Here is an 18389-nt window from a genome sequence, read left to right on the forward strand (position 1 = left end):
TTGTTTAGGATATGTGTTTAAGATTTGGGCCTTCTGGAATTTTTTTTAATCATTTTTATTTTATTTTATTTTATTTTATTTTATTTTATTTTATTTTATTTTATTTTATTTTATTTTATTTTATTTTATTTTATTTTTATTCAGTTAGTACAAAGTCAGATATACAGAGAGGAGGAGAGACAGAGAGGAAGATCTTCCGTCCGATGATTCACTCCCCAAGTGAGCCGCAATGGCCGGTGCTGTGCCGATCCAAAGCCAGGAACCTGGAACCTCCTCCGGGTCTCCTACGCGGGTGCAAGGTCCCAATGCATTGGGCCGTCCTCGACTGCTTTCCCAGGCCACAAGCAGGGAGCTGGATGGGAAGTGGAGCCTCCGGGATTAGAACCGGTGCCCATATGGGATCCCAGGGCGTTCAAGGCGAGGACTTTAGCCGCTAGGCCACTGCGCCGGGCCCTTTTTAATCGTTTTTAAAATGGTAAGATTTCGTTGAAGTAGAAATTGATAAAATAATAAAAACCCGCAGTTGCTTTCAGTGTGTTTATGTTTCAGTATGCCAACAGACAATATAATAAATTCTTTTAAGATTTATTTGTTTGAGGGCCTGGCACAATGGCTCGATTGGCTAATCCTTTCTTTGCAAGCGTCGGGATCCCAAATGGGTACTGGTTCATATCCCTGCTGTGCCACTTCTTGCATATGGACTGGGAAGCAGTGGAGGATGGCCCAAATCCTTGGGACCTTGCATCTGCATGGGAGTCCTGGAAGAGACTCCTGGCCTCTGGTCATCTCAGTTCTGCCCAATGAAACCAATAGGGAAGATGAACTAGAGCTTTCTCTCTGTAAATCTCCCTTTCCAATAAGGATAAATAAATCTTTTAAACAAACAACAACAACAGAATGAAATTTGTTTGAACGGCAGAACAAGAGAGAGAGAAGGAGGGACTGAAATCTTACATCCACTGATTTTATCAATTGGCTACAACAGTCAGTTTGACCCAGGCCAAAACCTGGAGCCAGGAATGCCATCCTGGTCTTCCACATGATGGCAGAGGTCTTCTAAGCACCAGAGTCAGCATCTGCTGCCTTCTCAGGCACATTAACGGGACTGGGATTGAAACCAGCATTTCAATATGGAATACTGGCCCTTTAAGTGGTGGCTTAAGCCATCTGGCCACAGCACCATCTTCAGTTCTGTTTTAATGGGGCTGATGAAACCCATTATTTTGGAGCCTTGACTGCTTCTCCAGTCTTTGTCCCCGTGCACCTTGTCATCCGTCCTTACTGTTTGCAATGCCAGAATTCACCTAACTCTCCTGAATCTTGAAGACTGAAACGAAAGCTAGAGTGATCAAAGTTTAGTAACACAAGTGTGCTTTTCTAATACTGTGGCATCCTTAAATGCAAACTACCCTGAATTTTTTTTATTTATTTATTTTTTTTTTAAGGAACTATTTATTTGAAAGAGTTGTGGGAGAAGGAGAGAGAAAAATCGCTTAGTTCATTCTCTAGATGACTGCAATGGAGTCGCCAAAACCAGGAGCCAGGAACTCTCCAAGTCTCCCATAAGGGTGCAAGGAGCCCAAGATTTTGGGTGATCCTCCACTGCTTTCTCAGGCACATTAGGATGGGAGCTGGATTGGACACAGAACAGCCAGAATTTGAAACAGTGTTGACAGTGGGATGCCAGTGTTACAGGTGGCTGCTTAACCTACTGTACCATAAAGCCACCAACCCCTGCCATGAAGTTTTAAATAGAATTTAAAAGTATTTCAATGATTGTTCCAGGGGTTTTTGTTTGATTTATTAATTTTTATTGGAAAGACAGGTGTACAGAGAAAGGAAGAGACAAAGATTTTCCACGCACTGGTTCACTTCCCAAATGACCGAAATTGCTGGTACTGAGCCAGTTGGAAGCCAGGAGCCAGCAGCCTTTCCCAGGTCTCCTACAGGGGTGAGGGTCCCAAGGCTCTGGCCGTCCTCCGCTGCCTTCCAGGGGCATAAGCAGGGAGCTGGATCGGAAGTGGAGCAGTCAGGTCATGGATCCGGGACCCAGTGGAGGATCAGCCAGTTGAGCCGTCGTGTAGTACTCCATTTGATTCTTTTATGTCTGGGTCTGCTGTGAAATTACAGATTGAGTTTGCTTTCCTTTGTTAAACCTTTACATAGTAAAAAGTTCATAACAAATTTTCTTTAATTCTTTGTCTTTAGGACTCTTATTCATATGTAAGATCCACAGCTCCTGCTGTAGCCTATGATAGTAAGCAGTACTACCAACAACCAACAGCCACTGCTGCTGCTGTAGCTGCCGCTGCCCAGCCTCAACCTTCTGTTGCTGAAACCTACTATCAGACAGGTGGGCTTTGTTATCAACTGCTGAAATGGTGATTCAGGGTACTTTTTTTTAAATGAAGATAAAACTTTGAGTTCCTTAACTCCATGTATTTTATGATCCTGAGTTGCAGTTTCTGGTTGTGTCCTTTGAGTCGTGGGGAGAAGGCCATGGACGTAGTTGTGCTCTTCTTCCTGAAGTGCTGCGTACAGTTCCCTTCCTGTAGAAATAAGCTACGCAAAAGAAGCTGTGCTGATTCTTATTTTTGCCAGAAAGCCCCAGAATACTTTGAAGTGCAGTGAAGACTGCTATTTATAAAAAAGGAACAAATTTAATGTATTTCATATAAAAAATTTTATGATACTTCCTACTCTGTCATTTACTACTGCCACCCTCCTTCCTTTTCTTATTTTTTTTAAAACTTAAAAAAAAAAAAAAGATGTATTATTTGAAAGTGAGAGAAGGAGAGACAGATTATCATATGCTGGATCACTCCCACAGTTGGCCACAGTGGCCAGGGCTGGGTCAAGCCAAAGCAGGAGCCAGGAGCTTCGTCGGGGCCCATGGGTAGCAGGGGCTTGAGCTCCTGCTGCTGTCCCAGGTGTATTAGCAGTGAGCTAGATCAGAAGTAGAGCAACCAGGACAGAAGTTAGCAGCCACATGGGATGGTATCTTCATAGCCAGCCGCTCATCCCACCTGCACCACAGTGCCAGGCCCTAAAGGGAACTCAGATTTTTATCTTTCATTGATCTGTAAGGACTTGATTCTGTTACTCGCCACCAGCAATATTAAATATAACATACGTAATGGCTCAGTGCAGGTAATGTTTTGTTTGAAAACAGGACTGCATATTTGCAGAATTTAAAGATGCCTTTTGCCTGTAGAATTCTTTTTAAAATGAAACTCAGCAGGGTCTGAAGACGTAGGCAGCTCCTTCAGTTATTTTGGAAGGACCTGAAGGTGTGGAAGAAGCCTTGAATTAAGAGAGGTGTCCCTTACAAGTTATTTGAGTCCTATTTTAGTTACTAAGTATAGTTTGTACTTGAGAATGCTGAACTGTCCGAGTCAAAAGATCTTGATTAGTCTTGTCTTGACATTGATCATGTGACTTCTTGACACCATTTAGATTTTGGATATTGGGTTCCTCTCTGTTATGTGAATCAGATTTCATAAATATGCAGGTATATAAATGAGAAGGTGTTTTGAACTGACCATAAAATGGGTTTGGCTCTGATATTCAAACCTTTCCCAGAATTACTTGTATGCTTTAGTGAATGTTAGTAAGTAATTAATTATGATTGGTAATGAAGTGTGTAAGATTTTTTCGAAGTTTACATTTGTTTTAAATATGGCCAAGACTATGTATACTGAACTATTGACATTTGATAAAAGTCAGTAGCATTTTGTGAATTAGTTAGATTGAAATTCATTATGGATAAATTAATAAAATGCAGTGACTGATATATGAACTCGTTCCATGTAAACATTGGAATTTTTAATGTGAATTGGCATACATGCTCTGAGGCTTTTTCTGTTGTGTTCCCAGCAGTGACCACACTTGATGTAGACCTGTTAGTGTAAATTCATACATATACACATGCCCCTTTCCTGACACTTTTTTGTTTATTTCTACCCATTGTCAACAGTTTCAGTTAGCTATAATAATGATTTTGGAATACATAGAAAACATTTGAGAAAATAGTCAATTAATTTAGCATTTATATTGATGGTAAGAATTTTTCCCCAAGCATAAATTGCTGGTATGAAATATAGTTGATGTTTATGCCTGGTTTCCTTAGTTTTTAGGGCTCTTGTTGCAGTACCCACAGTGACTGCAGTAATTACAACACTGGTTTTCTGACTTCTTTTTCCCGCTTTAGCCCCCAAAGCAGGTTATAGCCAAGGTGCAACTCAGTATACTCAAGCCCAGCAAACTCGACAAGTGACAGCCATAAAGCCAGCCACACCAAGTCCAGCTACCACTACTTTCTCCATTTATCCTGTGTCCTCCACCGTACAGCCAGTAGCAGCTGCGGCCACTGTGGTGCCATCCTATACCCAGAGTGCTACTTATAGTACCACAGCAGTTACTTATTCTGGTAAGACTAATGAACTGTGTTTAAATGAGTAAGAATATTTCGGAGAGACTTACTAAAACTCCCTTGGTTCTCTGTGGCATAACCTCATCCCCCTAAAAAGAATTGACTATAAACATTAATGTAAATATTTTGTACATAATATGACAAATAGACCACAATGTAAATTGTGTGTTTATTTTGTTTAAAGGAAGATCTTAGCAGAATATAAAATGCTCTTTGGGGATTTTTCCAAGTATTTTATTTCTGACTTTTCAAAATGAATTTTAAAATTCATGGTTAACAGGGATATTCAAATTATTTATATTGTTTATTTTTACTCTTAATGAACTCTCCATATAATCATTAATAAACAATCTGGGAAATACTAAATAGCCTTTGTAAACAACCATAAGATGGTGGTTATGCAACACCTTTTGGAAGGACTGAGTGGCTTTATTTTCATTAAATGATCTCTAATTTCCATATTGAAGTATGATTACTAAGACATTACTTTATCTACTTCTTTTGCCAGGGTCTAATTGTGATAGCTTGCAATATTGTGGTGTGTTGCTTTTTTTTTGTAGACAGTTTCTGAAATGATACGTGATTTGTTACTGATTTGCACTTTCTTTATTCTTTAATGTATTGTCTTAAAAATCAAAGGCTTTTAAGATTGACATAGGTGATTTACTTTCTGTTACTTGCTATGTTATACTGGCTTGGATATTAGAAGCCTTGCTCCTGAATTTTGTAAGTATGTTACCTGTGTTGAGTATGTGAAACTCAAAGGAAGAAGATAATGTGTCTGAGAACTGCCTGAGCTGTGGAATGACAGCGTGCTGATCAAAGGGAATTGGATGTTTCTAACTTCAGGAGAAAGAGTAGAGGCAGCGCTGACAGTCATTAAGAAGTAAATCTTGTGAAGATATAGAGAAATGATTAAGACAAATTTTTGAACTTCAAAAATACCAGTGCCAAAGTGGAAATGGATTATTTTTTCCAACCTTTTATTTTGGAAATTTTAAATTCTGTGAAAGAATTGGAGAAATAGTATAAGGAAGCGCTCACATACTATGACCCAAATTAACCAATGAATTATTTGTCGTATTTGCTCTATATCCTGTTTAGGCATTCCTAAGCTGTAGCCTTTATACATTACCCTGAATTCTTCAAACTGCTTTTTCTAACAATGATAATATTCTGAGTCACATTACTAATATTATAAAGTAGAATTGAGCATAGATAATATCTAATACACAATTTTCCCCGGTTCATAAATGTCTTTTATAGCTTGACAGTATATATTTGATATGTTTGTGCTCTTGTTTTTCTTTTAATCTGTTTATTTGATTGTCTGGGACTTGAACTGGCACTGTGGTACAGAATACAGATATTGCAAGGCTTTTTTTAACCTATACCACCTACACCCTCTTCAGATTGTATTTTGGTATTGGTAATTTTGAAGTTCAAAAAACTGTCTTGTAGGATATTCCATCCTCTGAAATCTGATAATTTCTTTGTGTTTTGCTCCAGGAAGATTATAGGCATGAAAACCTCTTGAGTAACTTTTTCATATCATGTCAGGTTATATAATTAATAATGTCAGTCTGTTTCTTACTGACAATGTGTCCAGTAGTTAAAGTGTTACCTAGTAGATGTCTCCTGCATTGTCAAGTTTTCTCTCCCTTCGTAACTTACAGATAATCTGTAGGCTTACTGCTCTTTCACACTTTCCACCGGTGTGTGAGGTCCCTTGAGTATCTCTAGCTGAATCAGTTTCAATGGAAATTGCAGGATGCTTTTTACATTGAGTTTTAAGCATTCGCCTCTAAAGAAGAGTTCTAATATTTTTCTCCTACCCCAGCCTTTTTTGTTTGTTTTAATATAAAGAGAATACATTTCTGTTTCTTTCCTGGTATTATTGTGACCTCTTTTTCTTTTTTCTTTTTTTTTTTTTTAAATTTTGATCAGTATATTTATTCAGATACATTCTGAGCTCTCTCTGCTATGAATAATCAGCCATTTCACAAAGCAGCCATTGTAGGTTTCTTGCAAATACTAGTGGTATTTAGGAACAATTTACTGGCTATCTGCTGTATTATGTTTACATTTGCCCTCTTGTCTCTCTTAGGATAAAATGTAGATGTTAAAGAAAGAATACTTAAAGAATGAGTGTTACATAGTGCAAAATTGTAATCCAGACAGATCATTCTGATAGCTTTTCAGTTTTGTATATGCAGTTTTTGGCAGACGCATCTTAGGTCAGCTGTTCTGTTTATCTCATTAAAGCAAGTTTGGGTTTGTGGAGCATGATGGTATTCATGCTAGTCTTCTACCTGCAGTACCAGCAGCCCGTGTGAGTGCTGGTTCCTGTCCCAATTGCCCCACTTGCCACCCAGCTTCTTGCTAATAGCCCAGGAAAGCAGCAGAGGGTGACCATATTGGACCCCAGAGAAAGTTTCTGGCTCCTGACTTCAGCAAAGCTCAGCTCAGCTCAGCTCTAGCACTGCGGCCATTTGAGGAGTGAGCCACAGATGGACACTCTGTATCTGTCCTGTCTGTAAATGTGCCTTGCAAAGAACAGTGCTACCTCCTAATTGGAACTTGTGGTATGCTGAGCTTATGCTGAAATAGCACTTCCTTTTTTTTATATTATCCATTGAAAATTATATGTCATTTCTAATATAGCTTATTAATTGATAAACATTTTTACTAAAAACCCTTTTAGGTGAATCTGTTTTCCAAAAATGTGCTTTTTTATTAATGATACTCAAAAGAAATGTACATCCTTTCTGCTAATATTCATAGGTGAATTTAAGGTGTCCTTTAAGGGGTTAAACCTACCTTTGAAATGAAGCTTTTAGAAAAATAACAGACTAAGGTATAATTAAATTTCGCTTTCAGTTGTTTTTAGACCATGTATAAATTGGGACTACATAGAGTATTAAAGTTATTAGCCTGATGATTTTTGTGGTTAAATTTAACTTAGTGTTAATCTCTTAGACTCTTGCCTCATCTCGTCTGTTTCGTAGCTGTCTTTTGACACTACACTGTTAAATTTTAAATGCAGATCTCTTATTCCTTTGAGTTTCTTGATAGTTTATCAACTTTAAGTGACATATCTGTACTGTCATTACAAAAGAGTGGAGATCATTTGGAAAGTGTGTTCATATGTAAATATTTCATGTGAAAATCATGATCCCCATCAGTAATTATCAAAAAATAGCTGTTGACTTTGTTGGATTCTTTGCATGTTTTTTTCTAATGTATTTTATTTTTTTAATATTGTTTATATAATTGGGCTTGGCGGTGTGGCCTAGTGGCTAAGGTCCTTGCCTTGATCCCATATGGCCACTGGTTCTAGTCCCGGCAGCTCCACTTCCTCTCTGTCTCTCCTCCTCTCAGTATATCTGACTTTGTAATGAAAATAAAATAAATCTTAAAAAAAAACATATTGTTTATATAATTGAGAGGAATGCACTAATTAGGGAGGGGAAGGTCAAAGTGTGTAGGAAGGTGGGTAGGACAAATATCTCAGTTCTTTTTATTTCTCCTGTGTCCATGGGGGAATAAGAGCAGGGGGTCAAGCCTTCCTGTGAGTCTGCAGCAGCACCCAGGACTGGGGACACCTTAGAGACTCTAATGTAGGGAAGAGTGTTCTAAGTGTGTTCCATGAGTGGTTTTCAATGTTTTGAGAGGTTGTCAGCTTCATTACACCAGGGTTAAGAAAATCTTCCAAGTTTTGTTGGCTGACCGTTCCACCTTAATGCCTTCACAGTCCCAGACACTTGGTGAAGAGCTTGGCCAGGAGAGTGATCTAACGTATTCTGCTTTCCATCCTCTGACAAGGCACTGCTGGCCTAGGTCAGCTGGCCATCTTGTCTCCCTCGTGTATCTGGGCATGCTGTCCATTGCACAGGCATCAGCAATTAAGGAGTCCTAGTCTTTGGGGTGTTTTTTATACTGAAATTTATACTGAACATATCTTTGTCTAGAAATGTAAAAGCATTTGAGATGTGAGTTTAGTTAGGTTCTTTAAAAACATTTTTTAAGTTATATTTTTATTTGAAACATAGAGAAGGAGAAAACAGAAATATTCTCCATCCTCTGGTTCACTCCCCAAGTAGCCACAGTAGCCAGAGCTGAGCTGATCTGTAGCCAGGAGTCTCTTCTAGGTCTCCCATGCGGGTGCAGGGTCCCAAGGCTTTGGCCCATCCTCTGCTTCTTTCACAGGCAACAAACAGGGAACTGGAAGGGAAGTAGAGCAGCCAGGACATGAACCGGCATCTATAAAGGATCCCAGCACATGCAAGGCGACGGTATTAGCTGCTGGGCCACTTCCCACGCCCCTGTTACGGTACTTTCAATCTGAAAAGCTTAGTGTTTGTATGTCATGACAGCTTAACATGAAAGTCTAGGAAGAATTTTCCCAGAAGTTTCCTGGCTCCTTTCTCTTCTGGATATGTCCAGTTTTAGATTCCCGTGATTTTCAGGGCAGGCTTGCAGCACAATGTTCCAGCTGCAGCGTGAGGTAACCACATCTCATATCTTGTGCCTGATTCAAGTCCTGGCTGCTCTACTTCAAATCTGCCTTCCTATTAGTATGTACTGTGGAAGGCGACAGATGATAGCTCAAATACCTGCCACCCACTGGAGAATCCCACATTCAGTTCCAGGGTTTGGCATGACATGGTCTAGCCCAGCCAAGCTGTTGTGACTATTTGGGAAATGATCCAGTGGATAGAAAGTTACTCTGTGCCTTTTCAAATTAATAAAGAAACCCCATGATTTCTGATTGCCTGTACATCCTTTTTTTTAAAGATTGTGTTTTATTTAGTTGAAAGGCAGTTACTGGTGGAGAGAGGGAGAAAGGTCTACCATCTGCTGGTCATTGCCCAAATGACCACAATAGTTTAGCCTCGCCAGGAACTTCTGTGGGTTCAGGGGCCCATACCATTGGGCCTCTGCTGCTTTCCCACGTACGTACTTTATCAGGTGTAGCTGAATCAGAAGTGGAGCAGCCAGGACTCAAATGCCCATGTGGGATACCGGCACTGTAAGCTCAACCAACTACGGCACAGCGTCGGCCCATTGCCTGTGCATCTTAGCTCTGTCTTCACATCCTGTTTTTCCCATATGTATAGGTAATACTGAGTCATAGGTCTTTTTTTGATATGGCGTATATTTAAAAGACTAAAAAGTTCAGCTCCCCTTAAATAATTCTGTGACATTATACCAGCCAGCAAGCTTGAGATCATCATGGTAAAAAATGGTAAGTTTACCACTTTGCAAGTAGATCTTGTCAAAAATTTTTTTTACAGTTTTATAAACCTGTAAATCATTGAGAATGAACCTGTATATATTTCGTCAGTAATTGGCATAATGTGATTATTTGGTGGAGGCTTTGACCAGTAGAAGTAAAATTGACATATTTAACCAAAAAACACATTGCTTTTTCCTCTTCCAGAAGGTGGTCATTAAGATTGATCCCTCATTCCAAACTCTTTATTCTTGTCATATTTTCATGTGAACTCCAGCCACATTTCATAAGCTGCTATTATTTATTTACTTTGCCTCCCCAAACCAACTTTTAATAGCTTCCTGATTTTACCAGTTGCAAAACTCTTCAGTCAGTAGGGCTCAAAATTTTAGTGTCATCTTGTAGGTTTTCCTTATTAAAAAAAAATATTTTTATTTGAAAGGCAGGTTTTACAGAAGGAAAAGGAGAGATGGAGAAGGTCTTCATTTGCTGTTGCACTCCCCAAGTGGCCGCAACAGACAGAGCTGAGTCAGTCTGAAGCCAGGAGCTTCTTTTAGATTTGCCTCATGGGTTCAGGGACCCAAGGGCTTGGGACATCTGCTGCTGCTTTCCCAGATTATAAGCAGTGATCTGAATCAGAAGTGGAGCAACCTGAACTTGAACCAGCACTAATATGGGTGCAGGTGCCGCAGGGTAGAGGATTAGCATGCTATGCGACCCAGATTTTTTTTTTCTTCTTAGCTACAAATCATGCCAAAACTTATTTTGTGAAGCATTTTTGTTTGTTTTCATGTCTGTTATCTCTCTTCAATTTCTTCCTCAAATCCAACACTTAAATTTTTGTTTAGGAAAATAGTAACTTTTTAACCTCCTAAGTTGGTCAAGCAGTCTTATTCCATCCGTGCTATTGAACTGTAGGTTTCTTCAAGATAGGGACCAAATCTTATACTTTCTTTATACCTCTGTAATACCTGACATGCATCGACTCAGTGCTTACTGAATGGCATATATAGGAAGAACACATTTTCTGGTTTCTATTAGATGATTTTCTAAATATGTAAATGTAAATCTATCTCACAGTTAGGACTTACTGAATTAAATGTGTAAAATAAAGTTTACCTTGCCCTTTTATACTTACATAACTTGCTTTTTGTTTGGTTTTGTTTGGAAGGTACATCTTACTCGGGGTACGAAGCAGCAGTGTATTCCGCTGCATCCTCCTACTACCAACAGCAGCAGCAGCAACAGAAACAGGCGGCGGCGGCAGCTGCTGCTGCTGCTGCAACAGCTGCCTGGACAGGGACCACGTTTACTAAAAAAACACCATTCCAAAATAAACAACTGAAACCAAAACAGCCTCCGAAACCACCCCAGATTCATTATTGTGATGTTTGTAAGATCAGCTGTGCTGGACCACAGGTACTCCTTTCCCATATTTTATAATGTAGTCTCAATGACTGATACTTCTCTTGTCTCTGAAAGTTTACATTTTCCTTCTGCTGGTGCATACCTACAGTTATCTGAATCCACAGATCTCTATGTACAGATTTAACCCAGTGAAGGATTAAAAATACTTGAAAAATGGATGTATTATTATGGGTAGAGCTTTCCCTGATGCTAATTACCAAATAGCACAGTTCAGCAACTATTGCCACAAGCAATTATAGTGCCCTGGCTACTAAAGCTGATCTGGGGATGACTTAGCATACTTTTGAGGATGTGGGTAGGTGATTTGAAGTTACTGTGCCATTTTGTATAAGGGACTTGAGCATATGCAGATTTTTTGCAACCAATACGTTACAGAAACCATTGGACAAGTCTAGTTCACTAGACAGTGACTTTTTATTTTTAAAGATTTATTTATTTTTATTGGAAAGGCGGGTATTCACAGAGGATGATTTTCCATCCCATGATTCACTCCCCAAGCGTCTGCAGCGGCTGGAGCTGAGCCAATCTGAAGCCAGGAGCCAGGAGCTTCTTCCGGGTCTCTTACACAGGTGCAGGGTCCCAAAGCTTTGAGCCATTCTCGACTGCTTTCCCAGGGCACAGGCAGCGAGCTGGATGGGAAGTGGGGCAGCCAGGACACAAACTGGAACCCATATGGATCCTGGCACATGCAAGGCGAGGACTTTGGCCACTAGGCTATCATGATGTCCGCATTTTTAAGACCTGCTTTTATTGAGACATAAAGATTGTATTTGTATTAAAAATACTTGTGAATATGAATTAAAAATGAGCAAATTGAGCTTTTTAAAAGGAAGGCTACTTTGTTCTTAAAGTTTTATGTTTGAATTAATTGGGCTTTGAGTGTAAAAATAAATTTTTGTAACTTTCTTTAGCATTCATAACTTACTGTGTAAAACCCTGTACAGAATTCTTACTTAGTTACTAATAATATATCATTTTCAAGATTCTCGTTTTAGTGAGACTTGATTTTTGTTGCTGATTTGTGAAATGTTAACTACTTGTATAATCTTTCATGAGAATAATGAGAATTTTGGGAGCAAGAGAGATGTAAAGGACTTCTTCAAAAATGTCAACCATGCTTGCTTTGGCACCACATATACTAAAATTGGAATGATACAGATAAGATTAGCATTGCCCCTGTGCAAGAATGACACAAAAATGTCAACCAATGAAGCATACTAATAACCTTGATTTTCTGGCTTAGTTTTTCTATCTATAAAAGCTTGTTGATTGAAGTCTCCTATCAAGCTTGTTTTTACTCTGAATTTGAGAATTTAGTTTGCAGCTTGGCAGATAAAAGGCCTGACATTCAAAAAGAAAAGATGAAGTGTGGATTTCCTGTTGGTATCTTCAAATTCTACCCATCTCCCACCTCTGACCTACCTATGTGTATTTGTGATTTACTGGATGACTTTTATTTTTAGTACTAAATTTGAGATATATTTGCAATGTCTGACATTCCCTGAATTAACACCAATTTAGGGAACATTAAATATATGTAGGTAGATACATAAAACTTTTTCCCTGTTTTGAATATGAGGAGAAATGGTTTTATTGTGATTGCGTGACTGGCAAGGGCAAATTTGAGGATGTTTGCAGGGGTGCAGAGTAAACATGAAAGGGAATAAGGATGTTGGTCTTAGCATCTGAGGGGAGTTTGTTGTACTCTGACTGTTGAGAGAATGATGTCATGATTGGCAGCAGATAAGAAATTGTTGACTGTGTTTGCTGTGAAGGGTGAGTCTTGGTTTGGGCATAAGGAGGGAGACCGAGTCTGTTCAGTTTAGGGGCCACGGCTGCAGTTACCTGGGCCACTAAGCGTGCGGCTGTGGAGAAGTTGAATCCCTCACTGTGTAACAAGGAATTGTCCCAAATAAATGACTCAGGTTGCTTTGTGGAGCCACTTCAGGCCACTCTAGATAAGAGAATCAAATGTCTGGGTGTTAAGTTTCTTGTTTTTCTTTCAAAACAAAACAAAATAGGAACCCTCCGTAGTTTTACATAAGATTTCATTTGCTAGAAAGGGTTCTCTTATTTAAAAATTAGAATAATTTCTGAGGTATCATCTAGCTCTGAAATTCTATCATGAACATAATTTTTTGCTAATCATTTTTGTCTTAAACATTTAAAAAATGAATTATAAAATAGGATTTAGCTCTACTCAAAACACAAACTGACCTGCTATTTTTACTTCCTTCATCAGTAATCTGTATTCAAGATAATTTTTAATATATAATTACACTGCTTTGTTGGTTATAATTACCCTAATATTGTTTTTCTTACAAATATATTAAGTTTGAACAAGCTTTTAAAGCTGAAAGCAGTTGGGCCCAGCAGCGTGGCCTAGCGGCTAAAGTCCTCGCCTTGAAAGCCCCGGGATCCCATATGGGCGCCGGTTCTAATCCCGGCAGCTCCACTTCCCATCCAGCTCTCTGCTTGTGGCCTGGGAAAGCAGTTGAGGAAGGCCCAAAGCATTGGGACCCTGCACCGGTGTGGGAGACCCGGAAAAGGTTCCAGGTTCCCGGCTTCGGATAGGGGTGCATTGGCTCGTTGCGGCTCACTTGGGGAGTGAATCATTGGATGGAAGATCTTCCTCTCTGTCTCTCCTCTTCTGTGTATATCTGGCTGTAATAAAATGAATAAATCTTTATTAAAAAAAAAAAAAAAGCTGAAAGCAGTTGCCTAATACTATAATTGTAAATTAGAAGTTGATTGTGGAAACCGAAGTGTTTTCTTGATATGGAGGAGTACGGATAAATCACCTCTGAAGGCAATCTCACATACTCTTATTCAGCTATTTAAAAAATTTGTTTAGTTTTCATATTTGAGTATGGGAAATTTTTTAATAATATAGAAAGAAAATTAATGTAGCAAAATGTATCCTGTTTGTCTGAAATAGACTTATAAAGAACATTTAGAAGGACAGAAGCATAAAAAAAAAGAAGCCGCGTTGAAAGCCTCACAAAATACCAGCAGCAGCAGCAGCTCTACTCGGGGGACTCAGAATCAGCTACGTTGTGAGCTCTGCGATGTGTCCTGTACGGGAGCAGATGCCTATGCTGCCCACATCCGTGGTGCCAAGCATCAGAAAGTAGGTGGTGGTTTTCCCCCACACAACCTTATGTCATACTCCTTTTTTTTTTCCCCCCCCAATGGGGATTTAAGTGAAAGTGGTTTCAAATTTTGAAAACTTTGAGTACCTTATAAGCCTTCTTACATGCTTATATATATATATAATACTTCAGAAAGTTCATGGAAAATGAAATGTATTAGGCAAGGTTGTTTTGGTGCAAAATTTTTGAAATTCATGCATACCCAGTGTCCTCAAAAAGTTTGTGAGTAATACATATTATGAAAAAATTGCATAGATGTCAAAATTTTTCAAAACTAACATTTTAATTCTATTTTTTCATGAACCTTTTTAAGTGCCCTCTTATGTAAAATGATGTCAGTTACTGCTTAAAAGGGGGAAACTACAGATCTTTGTGTTTTTAATTAAACTATATCACATATTTCATTAATTGGAAGTTATGTTATTCTTCCTCTCTTTTTTTGCTTCATTATGGATTGGTATGCATATGACCAAGACATTTTCTTTCTTTCACTGTTTCCTCACCTGTAGCAGATGGAGTCTGTGTTTGTGCTTCACACAGATTATCTTTTAGTAATGAGTTTTGTTTCTAAAACATAGAAAACATTTAGCAGAAAATTATTTAGAATTTCATTTTATGTCATTCAAACTTAAAAAAAATCTCTAGTCTGAGTTTCCTAATAAATTGCTTTTGCTTTGTAGGTGGTTAAATTACATACAAAGCTTGGTAAGCCAATTCCATCTACAGAACCAAATGTTGTTAGCCAAGCTACTTCTTCAACAGCGATATCTGCTTCAAAACCAACTGCCTCTCCCTCAAGCATTGCAGGGAACAATTGTACTGTGAATACTTCATCAGTTGCGACCTCTTCAGGAAAAGGTCTTCCCACTACAGGAAGCACATCTCTTAACAGCACCTCTGGCAGTAAAGTGGCAGCAGTGCCTACGAATATGGCTGCCAAGAAGACATCTACACCCAAAATAAACTTTGTTGGCAAGTACTGAAGATTCTCTATCTTCCTCCTGACTCTTTAGGTTGAAATTTTCTTCTGTTGTTGAACTTACAATCCTTTTTTTTGCCTGTGCTATTGAATGTGTCTTGCCTTTGTGTATGTGCTTGCTTTTTTTAAAGTCATCTGCTTCCTTTTAGTAGTCATTCACCACACACAGACCTTTTCTGTAATCTCAAGCTGTTAACTTCACTTTTTCTTGGTATATGCTTTCTGTCCAATCCTTAGTCTGTTTCCGCTCCACCCATTGTCTGAAACTTGTTTAGGAGTTACCAGATACCTAATCACCACACCTCATGGCCAGTTTTCAGTTTAATCCTATTGGTCCCCTAATGTTAGAAAAGTTCACTGCTGTGTCTGAAGAAATAAGATATTGTTTTATCCCGGGGTTGTGGGTTTACCCACCCCTTGCTCAGGTGTTGTTATTTGTTCCCTTGACTGTGTGTTTTTTATGTTGTTGGGTTCTCAAGATTCTGCCCCGGCTATGTGTACCTCACTGCTTTTGGGTGGTCTCAACCATTTTGATGGATGGAATAAATTAAAAGTTTTCTTTTTTGCCTCCTCCAGCTGTCCTTTCTCCTTGTCTGCTCCTCTTTGTCCTTTCTGTTTATATTTCTACAGAAAAAAAATCTAGTCTTTGTTGCCATTTGTTTGTTTTTTCAGGTTCTCCCTTGGAATCTTGTCTCGTACTGAATACTGCGTTCAGTCTCTCATCCACACTGTCTTCAGTTGTTTCAGGGGTGTGTGTGTAGACAAATACATATCATACATATATAAAGATAGTGTTATGTATGTAAAATTTCCTTAGTCTTCTGCTTAAAAATTTTTAGGAGCCTTCCCTTTGCGTAGAGGTCAAACACTCTATTCCTTAATTATGTTATATAAGCAATTCATAATCTGACCCCTGCTTCCTTTCTGGCTTCATTTCTATTTACCACTGCCTACTTAGTAACTTGCACTGAATTACTGGCTCTTTTTTGACTATCATGTCTTTGTAACTACATTGTGCTTTTCTAAATATGTTTTTCCTTTCTTCTTGCCCAGATCATGCTCATCTTTTAAAGCCCAGCTGCATGTCCGGACCCTTGGGACGCTTTTCCCAAGCAGATCAGTTTGAAAGGGTAGTGGCTTCTTGCCTCTCAGACCCATACTATGTAGTTCATTCTGATTACAGATTACTTACCACATTGGGCTGCGATTGCTTGTGAATTTTCATTCCACTCACAGGTTTTCAAGGGCAGCTATATATGTATATTTGTAAATATTTTCCCCCTTTCTATAGGTTGTTGTTTTATTTTACTAGTGTTTGTTTATTTTTAACGTTGTTTGAATAGTTGGGAAGAATGTATGCCATAGTGAGCCACTGGTTAGGGTCGGGGAAGCCAAGGTGTAGAGGATGGTGTGTGAGATAAATGTTTCCATTTTTTTCTTAATCTCCTGAATCTGCAGCGGGGAGCTGTTCCTTGCTGAAGAGCAACCATATTTTTACTATATTGCCAGCATGTTGTAGATACTTAAGTGTGTTTTAAAAAGAATATATTTTTAAAAAATCATAATTATATCAAACTCCTAGGGTATTGTGTTTCATTAGTAATTAAAATGAAAATATGATTTATAGTTCTTTCAGGTTTGGAAGTTATTCCTATTTTCAGTTTAAAGTGACAACATCTATGGTAAATAATTCTTGGAGAAAGTTTTATCAGATTTCATAGAAAATGGGTTGTTGGAAATAAACACTAATAAATCCTAAAGGGTTCCATTTCTTTCCTTAGTTGGAAATTTTATTTAAACTGAGTTTTCATTAAAAACTCATGGAAATACCTTTTAAGGATTACATAATATTTATTTAGAAGTTCAATTGCTTGGCAGACTAACTAAGTGAATGGATTAGGCTTAGTCCCCATTTCTTTCAAGTATTTGCTGTTCACTTTTAGATAGTTGATGTAATAAAAATAGATAAGTGGGCAGAAGTGTTGGGGGGTGAAGAAGGGAAACGAAAATGAAAAAGATCAAATGTTTATTTTTTAAAAATTGTGATCTATTATGTATCAAATAGGGTTTTTTAGACCTATTTACTTTTAAAAAAAAAAAAGATTTATTTATTTTTATTACAAAGACAGATAAATAGAGAGGAGGAAAGATAGAAAGGAAGAACTTCCATCTGATAATTCACTCCCCGAGTGAGTGCAATGGCCGGTGCTGTGCCGATCCAGAGCCAGGAACCAGGAACTTCCTCCAGGTCTCCCACACGGGTGCAGGGTCCCAAGGCATTGGGCCGTCCTCGACTGCTTTCCCAGGCCACAAGCAGGGAGCTGGATGGGAAGTGGAGCTGCCGGGATTAGAACCAGCACCCATATGGGATCCTGGTGCGTTCCGGGCGAGGACTTAAGTTGCTAGGCCACGCTGCTGGGCCCCAAGATCTATTTACTTTTATTGGAAAGGTGGATATACAGAGAGGAGGAGAGACAGGAAGATCTTCTGTCTGATGGTTCACTTCCCAAGTGACCGCAACGGCTGGAGCTGAGCCAATCTGAAGCCAGGAACCAGGACCTCTTCCAGGTCTCCCATGTGGGTGCAGTGTCCCAAGGCCTTGGGCTGTCCTCACCTGCTTTCCCAGGCCACAAGCAGGGAGCTGGATGGGAAGCAGGGTCGTCGGAATTAGAACAAGCAACCATATGGGATCCTGGAGCGTGCAAGGCGAGGACTTTAACCACTATGCTATCATGCCAGCCCCTCAAATAGGTTTTCAAATGTTGCTTGGAAAGACCTTAAACTGAAGTTTTCATTGTCTATGCTTATGCATTACTATAAAAATAAGATGTAACTAATTCCTTGCTTTTTTAGGTGGTAATAAGCTGCAGTCAACAGGAAACAAAGCAGAAGACTTAAAAGGAACCGAGTGTGTTAAAAGTGCTCCTGTCACTTCTGTGCAGATTGCGGAAGTCAAGCCTGATGCAGTGTCGGAGACAGTCACTCCTGCGTCTCTTGCAGCATTGCAGAGTGACGTGCAGCCCGTGGGCCATGACTATGTGGAAGAGGTATTAATTTGAGAGTACAGTTGCTGTGAAATTAAGAAAGGGGTCATTTAATGGCAAGCAAGCGCCAAATATAAAGTTACATTAAATTATTTTAGATATAGTTTACTTATGAGAG

At 39.0% G+C, this 18389-nt stretch overlaps 1 protein-coding gene and 1 non-coding gene across 5 annotated transcripts in view; both read left to right on the plus strand.

The window, feature by feature from the left end:
* ZFR (zinc finger RNA binding protein) overlaps positions 1-18389 on the plus strand; it is an 81812-nt gene that overhangs the window by 23275 nt on the left and 40148 nt on the right. For all 4 annotated transcript variants that reach the window (XR_009247543.1, XM_058680223.1, XM_058680222.1 and 1 more), the window contains 6 exons: positions 2209-2353; positions 4211-4429; positions 10840-11087; positions 14035-14226; positions 14929-15220; positions 18081-18274. Coding sequence is in view for 3 of the 4 variants with exons in the window: in XM_058680223.1 (XP_058536206.1) it covers positions 2209-2353; positions 4211-4429; positions 10840-11087; positions 14035-14226; positions 14929-15220; positions 18081-18274 (1290 nt within the window). In the remaining variant the exon portion in view is untranslated. The remainder of the gene's footprint in view (positions 1-2208; positions 2354-4210; positions 4430-10839; positions 11088-14034; positions 14227-14928; positions 15221-18080; positions 18275-18389) is intronic.
* LOC118758242 (U6 spliceosomal RNA) lies at positions 12215-12318 on the plus strand. Its single transcript, XR_004995614.2, has one exon. It is a non-coding gene; the product is annotated as a U6 spliceosomal RNA (small nuclear RNA).

This window comes from Ochotona princeps, chromosome 23, assembly GCF_030435755.1.
Source record: "Ochotona princeps isolate mOchPri1 chromosome 23, mOchPri1.hap1, whole genome shotgun sequence".
Classification (NCBI taxonomy): Eukaryota; Metazoa; Chordata; class Mammalia; order Lagomorpha; family Ochotonidae; genus Ochotona; species Ochotona princeps.